General features: G+C 35.6%; 1 protein-coding gene across 4 annotated transcripts in view; it reads right to left on the bottom strand.

The window, feature by feature from the left end:
- Window positions 1-17,262, bottom strand: part of lpp (LIM domain containing preferred translocation partner in lipoma) — a 291,537-nt gene that overhangs the window by 141,245 nt on the left and 133,030 nt on the right. For all 4 annotated transcript variants that reach the window (XM_067459632.1, XM_067459633.1, XM_067459634.1 and 1 more), the window contains one exon: window positions 15,660-15,871. In XM_067459632.1, the coding sequence (XP_067315733.1) occupies window positions 15,660-15,852 (193 nt within the window). In that variant the 5' untranslated portion in view covers window positions 15,853-15,871. The remainder of the gene's footprint in view (window positions 1-15,659; window positions 15,872-17,262) is intronic.

Here is a 17,262-nt window from a genome sequence, read left to right as displayed (position 1 = left end):
ACTATACTTCAAATTAAACAACTCTTCAATGCAAAGCTCCCGATGGCCCAAATCTGACTCCGACAACCCAATGGGATGGGGGAGCCTTGGGGGTCTTTTGCTAGTAAGTGAAGTCCCTCATTTGCATCTAATCTAATCCGCAATTTTATATCAGATCCACATTTAGATTGATATAAAAAAGTAAACATTAATGTAAACAAGCTATAATCTCCCCCTTATCCTCTGATAGCAAGCATAGATGCCAGAAGTCTGACCTCTAAAAAAATCCAGAGAATATTTGTGGGGATATATACATATGTACATTATTCAGACTAGCAAAACCTTTCTGAAAGCACATTCTACAACATAAACTGCTAAATGCATTTAATTGGAGTTACCAAAAAGAAAACTGATTATGGAAATGTGAGCATGCTCATAGTCAGTAACGATATTCACAATATGTGGAGTATGTTGGCTTTAATCATGCACCCATACCTGGATTGTTTTTACATTGTACATTGTTATGACGTCCAGATTGACTTGTAGCATTTAAAGCGATTCATTTAATTTAGTTTTGAATTATTTTTATTAGACAGAAAATAAGAGCTTTGTTTTCCCTGTTCCGTTTGTGTGTGTTCTCATTCATTGTAAGTTTCCTTTACTCTCTAGCTTATCTCCAAGGTTTTTGATTGTGTTCGCATGTGTCCCTGGTTACGTTTGCTTTATTATACCTGTATGTGTTTCGTTCTGTTCCTTTGTCAGTTCTTGTTAACATACATGTTGAAGTCTAGTTTTTGTTTTCTCCTGCATATTAGTTCTAAGTATTTTGAATAAATACTTTCATTGTGATATATGACCAGCAGAACGTGACAATCATATTGACAGAAATTGTAATGTTGGTGCATCCTTAGTACAAAACAATAAAAATAAACAATGGTAAGATAGCATGTGCCCTCAAGTAAAAAAACAGACTTTTGTTTTTTTGTTTTTGTTTTTCTTCTCTCCCCCCCACCCCCATTCAGGTAATTGTAGTTTAAATATTTGGGACAATGACAAAGCGCTAAGATGTACATTCAAAACAGTCCAATAATACCCTGAATAATTTTAAAAGCTTTCATGCCAAATTGTTTATCATGCACATTGTATTGTATGTAAAGTTTCCAAGGGGCCACCCAAATATTTGGTAGTTTAATCCTCTTAAATCGAAAGAGACAATGAAGTTACGAGAGATAAAACGGCAGTGATGTGTCTGGATTACACTTCTCAAAATTAGTTTTTGGATTACAGGCCTACTGCAATCTAACCTAAAGCTGAAAATATGAAGTACTCAAATTTTATTTAAAAACATTTGACACACTATTACTGAGTGAGAAAAAAAGGCACACGCACAAACAACAACCTTCCATTTTTCATTAAGAAACTACTATTTTATCCCAGATCTTATTTGCATTTTCTTGAACCCTTTAACAGCATACATTATTCACTCATATGATAATACTTGCACAACACAGCTCAGAGAGCATTACCCAAATTATTTTATCATCTTATTTGCTTATTCACTAGTACCCTATCTACCAAACAATGTTTTCCATTTGTAATAAACGTATGTTTTCCAGAAAACAGAAAGAGTTATTTTTGACAAAAAAAAAAGTTTGTTTTGAAGTGTGTTCAACTATTCACCAGATTATCATGATTGGGCCATGTACAAAAGATAACGCAAAACATTACAACTTACTTAACCAGAGTATGGTTTCTAAAGACTGCTTAAGCTCAGCTCTTTTCATTCAACATTAATATTTAAAAAAGAAAATAATTCTTAAAGGGTTTTTATCCATAGAAATTCATTTGAGAAGTTATAAACAGTGCTGTTAATTGATTAAAAAAAAAATCACATTACTTTCTGTAATTAATCAGGATTAAAAACATATTTTGAATATAGTTTTACATTGTAATAATTTCAGTTACTCTCCAAATTAATGTAGAAACAACTTAAACAAATTAACATTTTCAACATTACAGTATAATTGAAAGCTATCAATTTCAACATTTGTTAGGCTTTAATAAAACAGCAACTTTTAATTTAAGAGAACTTAAAACAATTTTCACATAAACCCACTGTAATAAACAAAATATGTACATGTGGCCTTCATATATAATCAATATACAGAAATTAAAGTTATCAAACGCTTTACAGTCTTATCATTACGGTCATACATTTAAAATCAAATATGGTTAGATTAATCCTTATTAAAGTTACAATTTTCATTTTCATTTCATTTGTTCTTTGATTAAAGGGGTACTTCAGCACTGGGAAGATGAATCTCTATTTAAACTGGGTCATCAATGTAGTAGAAATGTGAAATTATTTTTGAATTTGGTGCCTTCTAGACTGAGAAAAGACTGTATTTTTGTCTCATGGGAATGAAAGACTACAATTCCCAGAATGCTTCGCTGCCCTGTGAGGCCATTCCCAAAGCCACTACTACTGGATTACTGTGACTGAGTTTGAAAACAGACACTACAATTAAATACTAAACGTGTGTTCAATATAATGAGTGAGTCACCGCGTGAGTGACACAGCACTAACGCTGCAGGAGTCAGATTACATTTACCATCAGGAATGAACTAAATGAGCTCTTGTGATCAGAGCTGAGGTAATCGTGACCGCGCTCACGGCATAACTTACATTCACAGTGCGTGTTCAGTCTGACGCGTTTTCAGTTCAGGCCTTTGGAAGCTTAACTTTCATAGAAATTAATTTGAGAAGTTAAAACACTTACATTACTCAGCATAGCTCCGTTTACATGAATGCCCGCAGCTGCGAGCTGAGCTGTGGATGTGATCTCCCATCCCCCATGCGCGGGTTGAAAGCATGCAGAAATAGCTCCCTTTGCTGGCTGAAGTCTTTAGCCTCTAGCCAAAAATTCATCCGATGACGCAAATTGATGATATTTGTATCATCGGAGGAATTATTCCAGAAATAAAATGCATAAATCTAAAAAATAATTGTCTCAGGGGTATATGAGGAGCGGAAGCACAATCATTTGAATATACTCCAGGGTTTCTACGGATACAAAGCCATATGCTAATCGCTGAAGTAACCCTTTAACATTAATGACAAACATCACAGCAGCTGGTTTATTAGGCTGCTGTCACTTTAAGATCTGCCTCGAACATGACGTGGATCTGAAGCGCTGTCGCGCACCTATCATTTTCTCACAAATCTTTAATTTCATTTAAGATGTTATTTAACTCATTTACTTGCTCTTATGAGAATACTCGACAAAACAGGCACTCAAACAAGTGTAATTTGCTCAAGACAATTCAAGAGTGAAGGAGAACTGTGGCCTAACAGTCAATTTGCAAAACACATTCATTTGTGGTGCTCAGGATGTTTTGAACCTTTGAATGTCCTGGTTCCATTCTAGTATAATCTTGTTAATATTTGTGCTATTGTTCATATTTACATATACACAGACACAGCGGGTCACGGTAATTATGTTTTACTTATTACAAGTATTAGGAGGAACACACTTTGCACAGCAGCACATTTGAACTAAAAAAAGTCAGGAACCTGTGAGGGTTACAGAAAAGTTGCAGACTGGCTAACCCAAATGAAGAAAACATTAATAAATTAAAGATTTAATTTAAATATTTGCCCTTTAAAACTACAAATATGCCACATTTAATTGCCATTTCTGTGGCCAAGCCACCCCAGTGTAAACTATTTGTTGGTAGTGGGAAGGGGAGATGCTAACTGACACTTGCCAATGGCATTCACCCTGTCAGGTGGTCCCAAGTGCTGCTAAAAACAGAGTATGAAAAAATAAAGCTGTCAGACCTTTTCTCTGCATTGCACAGATGTTATTTTTCTTATAGCACAGTGAACTCACACACACAGAAATTAGATATGTGTGTGTGCTGTAGTTCAAGTATCGTGCGTATGTATGTTTGAGGTTGTGCATCAAGTGTTGAGCAATGAATGGCTTCCCCAGAATGAGTAAATAAGATGTTGAGGTCACTGTTGTCACACTAGTAAAACTGCAATCATAAAACACTTTGTTCTTTCAATTTCAATGCAGAAGAAATACACAAGCTTGTCACTAAAAAGCAACACGGTCTGGAAACTATGTAAAGCAGGTGTTTACACGCCCTTCATTCTTTTGTTTGGTTTTGCTTTCTTGAACAACCGAGTGAACAAGTTCCTGTTTTTACTGACTATCCGCTGTGAATGAGACTTGCAGGTGTTTAACTGTTGAGCGCTGAGTTGGCTAACTCTAAACTAATATACATAACAGGCAATTTTGAGGTTTGTCACATCATAGGGTGCTATGGTCATATAGAAAACAAGAACTTAATACTGACTAAAGATATGGGTATCTGCTAGTAGTCACACATTGATAAAAATAGGACATTAAAGAGACATAAAAGGCCACAAACTGGCTTGTTGCCACTTTTTGATAGATACAATAGAGAGGGGACAATATTGTACTGGAATGGGACCTGGACCTTCAAAGATTCACAACATTTTTTACAAGCGCACCACAGATGAATGTGTTTGGGACACTGACTGTTACAACACAGATTCAACAAAACAAGTGCCCTTATTTTATTTTATTTTATGTATTGGCAGAATCCCTGATCGCAGAGTCTAATGAAATATTAATACAAATTTCCATGAGATTCTTTACTCTTGTGGAAATTGAACAATTTATTATTTTAATTTTTGTGCACAAAATGTTTAAATCTACGGCATTAGTTAGACATGCACAGACATCAAGAATCCGTGTATGAATCTATACAATGGTGACAATTAAATTATTTATTTTTTAATCCGATAAACAGATCAACTCTGAACATAAAACAAGCTACAAAAACATCAGAACAAAAGAGCAAAAGTAAAAGCAAATAGTAAGAATCAAAGAAAATGTGTCACAATTCAGATGTATAATTTATTCATGCTGCAATGCATGTTGAAGTTTTGATTGGTTGTACCAAGCATGGTGTACTGAACTGCTGGTGTACCCAGTTTAGTGAATTTAACAATTTAAGTACAGTGAACGTGAGCACCAAGTTAAGTGAACTTAAATATACAAGTTTTGGGAGACTCCATTACTCAATTGAATTGAGGGAACGAGTTTACTCAAATCAATTGAGTGCAATCAACTTATTAGGGTTTTCAGTGCAGGGTCACATGTGCTGTCTTAAACTAGCATGTTATTTGTCTTTTTTGTGACAAAAAAACACACAAAAAAAACGATTTGGTCAGATTTTATGACCAATTTATTCAGAAATCCTGGTAAATCCAAAGAGGTTACATACCTTAAGCAGCTACACACACACGCACACGCACACGCACACGCACACGCACACAGACACAGGTTATTCCACATTTCCCATCAGATTAGTTTAATGTGAACATCAGCATTAAAAACCTCATTAGCCCCGTACAAACTCTCACTTTGACGAGACACCTTTACAATGATTCCCTATTACTGTTTGCTTTATCTCCTATGATGTTCTTTACTTAATATAAAGTACCCTTGCTCATATAATTGACACGTTCACTTATCTCCATTAATAAAAAGTCAATTAGCTTGCCAAGGAATTGGGCTTATCCGCTGTAATAGAGGCCTAATGAACTGCCCTCGAATCAAGGCCTCAACTCACCCTATCTTCCCGCACATTTTCTCATACAATAGCGCATGGGCAGATACAGGACCTAAAACAGCTTTTATGTTCTGTATCTGCCTTTCAACCTTCAATTAGAAATGTTCCAGACAGAAGCTCGGAATAAGTCAAGAGGTTAGTCAGACATGAAGTCACAGCGCTGAATACAACAGACGGCGGCGAACAGCGATAACAGGCTTTCTTCAAATACGGGTGCTGTCTGACCACTCTTAAACAGCACATCGGTACTAAATGATTAACCGGAATGAATAAATCTGTATAGGGGCATGCTAATTCTACAATGGCAACAGTCTGGAGCAGGGGTCGGGAACCTTTTTTGACCAAAGATCCATGGTTAATGAGTTTTTCCAAAAGAGCCACAGTAAAAAATAATATAAAATGATTATCAAAAAAACATGCTTTTCCCCCCCAATCTAATTTCAATAGTAATAATTATTCGGTCCATAACTAAAAACAAACAAATATGCAGCAAACAATAAATAAGCTGCGATATGGAATTAATTACGCAGGGCTTTCACTGTGAGGTTGAATTATAAATCCTCTTTGTGTGTGAACGCACACAGTGCTCACATCTACTGTGTTTATGTGAACACTCGGCTGGGCATTTTGATATATTGCTGTGTTTATTTGGCTGTTTAGGCACGCAACCAAAGACAAAGGCTACTATGTTCAGCTGTGTTGCGTTTGGAGCGCGTGCACGGCTTCCTGTCAGTCGAATTCATTCCTCTTTCATGACTTATCACGCTTTTATTATTTACTTTCGTCAACTGAAATCTGTGTGGATTATCATAAATATTTAGAGGAACTGTATGTAAGAAATGTATTTCAATGAATCATAAAATGGCCCTGATATGTCACTAGACATTAATAAATAATGTTAATTTCAAATACTTATATCACTGACAAAAGTAGTCCGGCCAGGATATTGTCATTTAAAAGTGTTGTTGCAGCCCTCAACTGATGTTGATGAGGACATGTTGTGTTTTGGCCTGATGCTCCACCCTCTGCCTATCTACCAGTCACGGAGTCAGTAGTTTTTCTGGGTTGCCAGCTCTGCTCTAGTTACCACAGCTGAGGCTGCAAACGTTCCTGCTGGATCCTACAGCCTATCTGGCAACCTCGAGTCAGGGGGAGGTGGAGAGGGGATTGTCCCAAATCATATCCAAATCGGTGCTTGTGCACACGAGTAACAATCACGCAGTGTAAATGATCAAAGACGTGATCCGAGAGAATCGCCGACGCCCGTGAGATATTTTGGCTGGACCTGTTGACAATTCAAAGTCCTGCTGTGAGAAATGTCTTTTGACCAAGTTTTGACTGATAATGACATTGGCAATGAGCAACAGCCAATGATAAAGCAAGATACAGGGCAGCAGGAAGTTCGGGGAGGATAGACCAGAATATCAGTATTTGAATAGATATATTAACAATTCTATCAAACAGAAACAAAGCACAAACATTTTCTAGTCTAGCCAGAACAGCAGCACATTGCAAAATGATTTATTTACCTCTTTAAAGAACACAATCCTTGCTCCCTGTGTCTCCCCAACAATTTCCTCCTTCATAATCTTTTTATCCTTTCGTAAACTTTTTTTTATCGCAAGCTTTCTGAAGTCTATATTTGAAATAATTCCAATCTCTCACGAGAACTCCAGTCTGACGTATGTGTGATCTTGTGTCGTTTCCTCGTCACTTCTCGCGTGTGCTTGTTAAACGTAGTTTGCGGACAGGACAGAGGTGACGGCGATTCTTCTTCTCGTACAGTCATGCGTTGTGACACCCCTGTCGCCGATCTATCGTGCAGTGTGAACACAGCAGCATCTGAATGCTATCCCCGATAGTCATGCAGTGTGAAAAGGAGTCATCCGACGAGTTTGAAAAGCGTGCAGTCTGAACTCGGCATAAGTGGTTAGTTGATTGTGAAAAAAAATATGTTAAAAAGTTACCTGGTTGCCTTGAAATTTTGAGTTCATTGAAATTTAAAATTTGAGTTAATACAATAAACATTTTTGAGAATCGAAAACCTTTATTTAAATATGATTAAACGATTTTGTAAGCATATTAGGTAATTGTGTGTTTTATTTGTGATGACGCAGTGAAACTTGCCAAATAAAAGATTTATCACATTATTTATGTGGTTCAGATACAATAATATTTTGAGTTTCTATTTATTAAACCAATTTCCTTCATTATATCAACTAAAACTTTTAATTTCAATAAACTCAAAATGTTAAGGCAACCAGGTTACTTACTTTTTTAAGTTAAACCAACAAAATATATGTACAGTGTGTCGCAATGTGTTACTGCTTGTGACACTCGTGGACAGCACTGAACATGTGCGGCTGGTACAACTTGAATATATTATTGTCATACACTTTTCATTTACTTTGGTAGGCTATACAACAAGGGAATTGCAATTAGCAACTTTTTTCTGCAGAGAGCGGATCTCTGTTGATGTGTCAAAAAAATGTATCGATCATTTGTTGGTAAAGGGTGACCTGGCCAGGTGTGGCTCGTGAGCCATAGGACCACTGGTCTGAAGAAACACTTTCATTCTGTATAAGTACTGCATAAGACCGCATTTCCAATTTCTGACTGAATAAATAACACAATCAGCTTTGAACAGGGCCTTAAACAGAATGTAGGAAAAACAATTCCAAAATATCCACCCAAAGAATACACACTCAATGTTAAAAGGTATTGGTTGGCTAAAACTAAACAACTGAGGTAAACATTCAAACAGTCTGCTGTTTAAACTAATCCATGAGAAACATGTCCTCAATTAATACCTGACAGACAAATAACAATAATAATAAAAACATGTTTGTCGCTGCCAGTTTTGATCAGCCATGGCTGTATTTCATCTGCTTTGTTTTTATGTTTCTTATCCTTGACTTCACATTGTCATAAGCAGCTGCAAGCTGGCGGTACTACACAGAAGCATAAAGGAGATATTACACAACGCATACACTTCCTGTGGCAAATATTGGATAATATAAGTCTGATACTGTTTTTCAAGCACCTTGTTTAGATAGAGACACCCTAAAATTTGCAGAAGTATGAACCGCAATGCCCACGAGAGCCTTTCTAGCGTGACACAGACCTGTGCACAAACTTTTCCTCTGTGCTCTGTGTAACTGTAAGATTAATGAAAGTTAAGAAAAAAAGACTGTTTCAATAAACTAGTGCAGAATTAAAAGAACATCAGCAAAAACCGGGCTAAAATGTGGTGTAATTGGAATGAAATATTGCCTACAACCTAGCTCATTAATTATTGTTTCATATTATTCATATAAAGAACAGATTCTATAATTCTTAAACTGCATCAAAAGACAGAAGGAGAAAAAAAAGCAACGTTCCCCAGCACTTTATGGACATATTTTTACATGTGTAGAAATGTTTTTGCTTCTAAACCTTCTATGAATGTTTTACCCGTAGATTATCTTTTATCATCTTTAAAATACACCACATAAAGAATGCAAATGACTTAAATTTTTGTTAACTTTCCCCTGTGGGTCTGGTTTATAAACAAATTACCCATAAGGAGAGTCTTTCTCCATCATTTACAGAAAAACAGGTGGTACACTATAGGGACTTTTGTGAGAGAGAGAGAGACACTTGCGCTGCGGCTGCAATTAGTTCCAGTTTTTACAAATCATGCAGAACAGAATACAGTATTTGCAAAGTCAATCAGATTTTTTTTCTCCACTTATAACGGATTATGGTTATTCCTTATAACTCTGATCACCCTAATTATTGCATTAGTTACATCACTCAAGACGACTGATCTTTAAAGTAAACATTTAACACATTTAAGGCACATTAGTTGATGGCAATGGAGCGCGTTTCTCTTTGTTCGCTCTGGTATGGTAAAAATAAAATGGGATAAAGTAAGCTCAGATAACTCGTTCCTGCTGAGAGCTGCCTATTTGACTGGGACAGACGTGTGAGAACTCCCTCCAATAATCTCGTCATCACTTTTCATCTGAAACAAAGGCAGGTCTCTGTCGCTCTCACACCATCAAAGAGGAGAGGGGTTACAGCATAAAATAAGCCCTCAAGGTCTTCTATCTTTCTTATTTTGCTGTGAAATGTTTAAAAATAGAATAACTTAATTAATACAATTTTCACCATAGAGATTAAGTTAAAGTCACATTTCTAATCAGAAAGCTTTTTAGGGTCCAGAAAGCCCACACTGTAACCATGGAAACCCCTATCTGACAGAGCCGCTATCAGCCAATTAATGCAAGAAAAGAACACTTTTATTTCAGAAACAAATTCCCAATAATACCCTTTTAAAAAATTAACAAATTGCCAAAGGGCATGCCGTTAGCTAAGACTAGGTTAATGTCCACGGAATATAAAAATGCCGTCTGGGTAGACACAGCTAAGACATCAAACTAACGCTTTTGAGCATTCATGTGGTTTTACCCATCTTTACACTAATGCCCAAGAGCCATGTGTCAGCAATCAGCAATCAATAACTCATGCAACTCTGCATGTATGCTTGTAAATAGGAGCTTTGTGGCCTTTTGGGTTTGGGTTTTTTTTTTTCTGGCCAGCTGCAACTTTTAAAACTTTATGTAAAAACATAGAACTATCAAAAATTGACAGAAAACATAGAACTTCAAAGATCTCACATACTTTTGACAAAACATTTATACTATACACATACAAAACAGCTCCCAAATGTTCCAGCTAATAAAAAAATAAATAAAAAATAAATAAAAAAATATATATAATAAAAATAATATGTTTATTTTTTATAGCGCCTTTCAGGAACCTAAGGTCGCTTTACATTGTAGTACAAAAACAATCAACCTGTTCATTATAACAAATAAACAAGCAGGTGTATATAAGTGTATATAAATGTATATAAATAAACAAGATAGACAACAACAACAAAGAAGTTACACAATCAAAGTGAACAATTAACAGCAACTAGTCATGTAGCATAACATGAACAGGTGTAAGATCACTTTAAAGGCAGAGGAGGTGCGAGATATATAAAAAAATGTTTTTGTTTGCTGGAACAGTTGGAAGCTGTTATATATAACAGCTATATATATATATATATATATATATATATATATATATATATATATATATATATATATATATATATACATACATACATACATACGTATATATATATATATATATATATATATATATATATATATATATATATATATATATATATATATACATACATACATACATACATACGTATATATATATATATATATATATATATATATATATATATATATATAGCGTTAAAAGAAATCTGTGTGCAATTATAATAAATAAATAAATAAATAAATACATTTTACTAAAAGTTAAACGTGCAGTATGCAACTTTTGGCCACTAGGGGTCACTCATTCAAAATAATAACAACAGACGTACTTTGATGACGTCGGGAAAGTGCGTGGGCTCATGGGAGTTGTTGTCATTGTCACTGTCAACCAGCGAATCTGGCATCTCCAGCAGAAAACATGTTCACTGACAAGGTAATTGTTATATTACATCTCTATTATTGTTAAGTTTAGTTACGGCTTTTCACTTTATATAATGTCAATCTAATGAAATAGCAGCGAGCTACCGTTACTTAACAAACTTATCAGTAGCGTTAGCTAATGTGCGAGACAGAATGTTGTGCGGGCGGTCGCTATGTCAACACACCTATAAGTTGGTAGGCTATGTTGACATATATTAACCGTGCATCATAATTTAAGTTACTCAAATTATAGATATGTTGACATGGCATCCGCGATTGTCGAACATTCTGTATATCAACTGTTCAATAAGGAAATACATTTCAATTTTTAATTATTTTAATAATTGAGAGAACCAGCACCAGCAATACGTTGTTCATTGGAACACGCGCTGTGTCGCTCCCCACGTTCATCAATCATTCTAATAAACATTTATTTTGGAACTCAGAGATATATGAATAAGTAGATCATTATTAAATCGATATTATATGTAGCTAGTATTAACATATGATAAAAGTGACGGTCACCTTATATTAATTGACCAAGATAGTGGCATATTACCTTATGAAGCTAACGTTACCTTCTCCAGCTACATATAAAACCAATAATAGCTAGTCCATCTGCGTTTTACACATGACATCATCGTGTCACCAAATATACGGATATAAATATACTTTTGAATCAGTTTTAAAAAGTCTCAGTTTCAGTCTCCAAAAACACAGAATCCGCCTGTTTGAAAAGCCGATGCAATACAAAATGTATACGTATTCAGCTAAACGCGTCTCAATGTAGTCAAGATCGCTATGCAATATGCAAACATACAGCATGTTATGATTATATGATTATTATGATAGCTGAATGGTTACTTAAATTACCTGTTTATTAAAATGAAAGCGAGATCAGCATATCTCTCTGCAGTCCGAGCTTGTCACGAAGATTTCGCCATCTTTCAAAGGCTTCTCCAAGGTTTACACGTCTCTTGCTTCTTCTACTGTCCCAAAATCTTCTCGGGTCATTTTTTTTCACCCGTACGTTTGCGCTTTGTTGAGCTGGCAAAACGTACAGGCAAAGAGTAGTCATGATCCATTATCGTACAGACTTTTTTATACGGGTGTTCCCCTTATACTGTCAGTGTTCCTCTTTGAGTTTGGCGGTTCCGCCCATAGGTTCCGCCGAAGTTCCGCAGGAAGCAAGACGCAAACGTGGATATGACGTGAAAGACGGGCGACATAACGGAAATAAAGACACGGTCCGTGTCTTTGAATTAAAATATTAATTTCTCTGGATTTAGAAGTTAATTGGAACTGTCGGGATAATGTAAACACACAACTTTAAAAAATATATAACATAGATATAGTGATCTTTTATATTTTTAATGCTGAAACATTACATATTGTGCCTTTAAATAAAAAACTTTTACATTGAAACAAAAAACTGGTGAACTTTCTATTCATCAAAGAATCCTAGAAAAAAATGATCATGTTTCCTCAAAAATAGCATTAGAATAGTGTTTTCAACATTAATAATAATAAAAAAAAACAATTTATAGAGCACCAAAATCAGCTTATTAGAATGATTTCTGAAAATCTATAAAAAAAATTAAGAAATTCTAAACGGTAATAGGTTCTAACCCTATTTCATGTATTCTGACATATTTACACTGTTAAAGAGTTGGATTCTCATGGTTAACATGGCCAAAATTTCTAAAAAAACTATTTGTGTGTGTTTACTCGTGACTCTTTAGACCCGCCAACTGCACGCCTGCAAAAACTTGGCTGTTTTTTTTTGGAAAGAATCTGTCCAGTGTATGTGTCTTTTATAAATATGATAAAACTAAAGAGTCTTCAGAGATTTGAGGGATGCAATACTACCGGTACTCAGGATTAACATGAGACTGGCAGAAACTGTGTGTTATATACCCATTAAGCTTGAGCTGTTTTAACTTAAAGCAACTTGCACAGGCATATCTTAAAAAAGGTCAGTACCATTGTTTTGTCTCAAGATGCACACCAGTAATGTTTCTCTAACACATTAATAAAAGCTACTTATGGATCCTAATGGATCTAAGGCCTAATCCTGGCTTAATCTAAACCCTGTCTGTAAAACCGGGCCTAATGGTTTAATTAAAACGATACATTTTTAACTTGAAACAATTCATTTATTTAATTAAGTTGTGGCAACGGGTCCCATGAATTACTTTTTAGAGATGTATCCCTAATGGTAACTTAAATATAGCAATAATCATGTACCATCCCATGTAACATTTTATGTAAGGGATAAAAATAACTAGTAATGGCATTTAAACAAACTCAAGCACATAAATCATAATCAGAGTCTCTTTTCCAGGAATATTATCAGAGACGAGGACAATGAGAGGAACATTAACAGCCTGAGCTGCAGGGTAAGAGAAAGATGACAGGGGGAGGGAGCTGGCACAGCAGATGGACACATTCTTGGCACCTGCCACCCATCAGGGGCTGAACGGTGACACTGGGGCCATGTTGCTCTAATGGAATGTGCCACCCAAGACCTCCAGTGAATGTGAACATCACATGCTACTAAACACATGGACAAAAGCCAACAAAGAGTCCCATAATCATGCACGTCTCCAACATAGACCTTCTCACATATAGCACAGAGTCCTGATTAGACATTGTGTGAGCCGATTACACATGACCAACCCTCACACATTTACCAGCAAAGACTCACTGATGAAGCACTAATGTAAATGATCATAGATTGGCTTGGCGAATTTGATCATTAATACTGAACCAATAAAACAAAGGAGTTATCAAAAAAATATTGTGAAGTGACACAAAGTATTTTGACGCTTAAGTCGACCCACAGGTGTCCTAACTAAATAACCAGTTAGCTAAAGACACAAAGGCTGAAAACCAAGGGCCAGATTTACTGAACACGGCAAATTAGCGTGAGAGCACATTTCCATAAAAGCACCGATGGGAGTGGACAGTTCTGTGTGTGATCTACTGACAACGTGCAAATTCATTAAAACAGACGCAGCCGGATCATTTCCATAATGACCAACGCGACCAACCAGGTAGTGTCTGGCTTAAGACATGCTTTTTTGGGGCGGTAAATAATGCCGCAAATACCAGTGAATCTTACTAAATCACCCTGCATGATTCATTGAAATACTCTCCTCTCCATATATTTTGAGCCCGAAAGAGAAACTCCTACAAATGCATATACAATAAGTTCAGCCGTAAATGTTTCACCGTGTGTCTTTAGTAAATCCTTAATCCTTAAAAAAAAATGGTTCTTGTATAGATGATTAGAAGTAACGCTTTATGATAAAATTAAGGAATTAATTACCAATAAATTTAGTTGAAAATAAAACATTAAATGGACAAATCACAAAATGAACAAAACATTTAAAGCAGGTTGTGTTAAAGAAGTACAATTAAATATTACAACAAAAGATTAAATTAATAAATCACATTTAAAACTGACAAATAAAAAAAAAAAAATCAAACTTGTTTAAGAATATTTTATTTGTTGTTAAAATGCTAGTTAAATGTAAAAACATAATAATTTTAAAAGCAAATGCAACTTTTAAATTGCCAATTTCTTTTCTTTATTAGGGTAATTTGGCAGTCAAGTAAAAAAAAAAAAGATTTTTTAAGATACTGCCTTTTGACACAGTATGTTTGTGATATTTCTTTGCAATAAATTTGGTTTACTACTTACTAAAAATAAAATGCAAAGACATTCATATATTAAGTTTGGGGAGTTTTGGGGAGCCAATTTCTAACAATTAGTTGATTACTATTTCATTTGTTGTTTTGTATTCAAATTGATTCATGACAAAATAATTCCAACCAAAACAATGGGTTTTGTGAACAAATCATTTTGACCTGTTTTGTGAACTGAATCATTTGATTTGATTGACCTCTTTGGGAACTGTTGTATTAAAGTCTATAATTATGTTGTTTAGTGGTCTCAGTTACATTGAGAGATAATGCAGTGCCATGAAATTGAAATTCGAAATACCACAGAGCCAAACTTCTGATTTTTAATGAATACATATGTAAGTGTGTTTTCCAGATGTCTTTTTTTATTTTTTTATAAATGGCTACCAGTGGTGGACTTTCATGGTCAGATGGCCACCTGTCCTTCAAAATAAAATGTCATTGGCAAGACGACAGCTTCAAAGGGCCAGACAAGACTTTTTAGCATGATGCAAGACAGACCAAGAGCCCTTGTGTCCTGCAGTCCTGGTACAGTAATCCTTGGATATTTCAAACTAGTTTAGCATCTTGAGTTTTCGGGTAAAAGCCACATTTTAGTCTGTGTAATTCAATTTGCTACACCGTTTCTCTGCATTTTGACTCAAAGTCGATCATGGTTTCCCAATTCTGATCCTCCAGTGGAAAAACACATTTTGCAAACCCGTACATGAGTTCTGACCATGGTCATATGCAAATATGTACAAATGCTAATGATTAAAAAGTCAAGGCTATCAGTCTTACCAGATCCCTCCGGGGTTCCATCCCCAAATTGTTTATAGGGGTTGAACTTGGGCTTAGGAGCCACAACAGGAGCAAACTTCTTAGGAGACTGTTGCTGGGATACAGAAATGCTGGTGGTACCCATGGGTAAGCTGGTCTCCATCCGTGCGCTCACATGACCTTGCTGGTCACCATCATTATGGCCACCCCACATGTTTCTGGAGTCAAGAAATCTAAAACAAAACAAAAACAAAACCACATTATTATATTGCACTGAATTGAACAAGTCCCTTAGCACCCATAATGCCCACAATGTTTGAGGAATTGTAGCAGTGTCTGAATTCCAGTGTTACATTCCTTCCATAAAAATACAGTTGCGTTTATGCATAATATAGATATGGGTGGATGAACCAATGTGGTTCTTTTCATCAGGGACCAAATTCCTACCCCTAGAGCTCTGTGTGTTTTTCTCCCTCTCTTATTCTTAGCTGTGGACTTAGCAAAAGAAACTGTGCATTTCAAACACCAAGCATGGAAGAACCAGAACAAGTTCAGAGTGCCGTCAAATCTGATTATTACATCAGAAAGTCTGAGTGTGCCCATAATCCTGTGAGTACAAATAAAGTTCAAATGACTTACATGCTATATTTCAAGTTAAACTTCTTTCCATTGAACTGTATCCTATGATTTATAAAAAGATTGAGCACAGAGTAATGATTTGTTCATGAAACAAATGAAATAAGAAGAGTTAATAAATAAAAATAGTATGTGTTCAACTTAAATTTTGTTCTGTTGGACACACAAAGCTGTTGTATTACTGTGCTCAAGTTAGAAAGATTGTATTTTAAATTGAGTGTATATGTGCCGGTGGAAAAGAACCGGGATAGGACTCAGGCAGAAATCATGGTTATGAATATGATTATTAACGTTACTGTAGTATGAAGCGGAGCAGGACCGAGTGTTGAGGAGCTGAGCAAGGCCGCTGGAGTAATTGAAGTGCAACACAAGACTCGCTAGCAGCGGGACTTTTATTATGAAGGGACACAGTCGTCAACGCCATTTCCAGTCATGAGTATGAGGTAACGCTGCTCTGTTTATCAGTGTGTTTAGAATGATGTTATGGTGTTACTCTGCACGTTCGCCCAGCGGCTGCTGTGACACTTGTTGCACACTTCTAAGAGTAAAACGCTTCTGAAAAATAAAACCGGAAACCGAGGGTAACGCAGATGTGACGCAATTGACAGGCGACTCCTTCAGACGTCCCAGCTCCTTGGCTAAAATAGCAATTTTCTCACAATTTACAAATAGTAAAAAACATTTGGGATATTGTAAGAACTCAAATGAACAAAATGTATAACACTTGCCTGATGGTTTTGGGATATTTTGCAGCAAAAATACTTCATAGTGCACCTTTAAGATACAACGTGTAATAAAAGGTGCAATTCCAAGAGGGTCCTCACACCATTGGTGCTTGGGCCCTATTAAGCTTAAATTGGCTTCATAAGTTTAATTTTTTTAAGCAAAAATAATGTGCATTATTTGTTTGTCATTTTGTAGAAGTAGAGTTTAAAACCAAACTTGCTGCCTTTTTTTGTAATGAATAAAGAGAAGGTACTAACTCGAT

This window comes from Pseudorasbora parva, chromosome 12, assembly GCF_024679245.1.
Source record: "Pseudorasbora parva isolate DD20220531a chromosome 12, ASM2467924v1, whole genome shotgun sequence".
NCBI classification, from domain to species: Eukaryota; Metazoa; Chordata; class Actinopteri; order Cypriniformes; family Gobionidae; genus Pseudorasbora; species Pseudorasbora parva.
The sequence above is the reverse complement of the archived record's forward strand: the minus strand, read 5'-3'. Positions and strand labels throughout refer to the sequence as shown.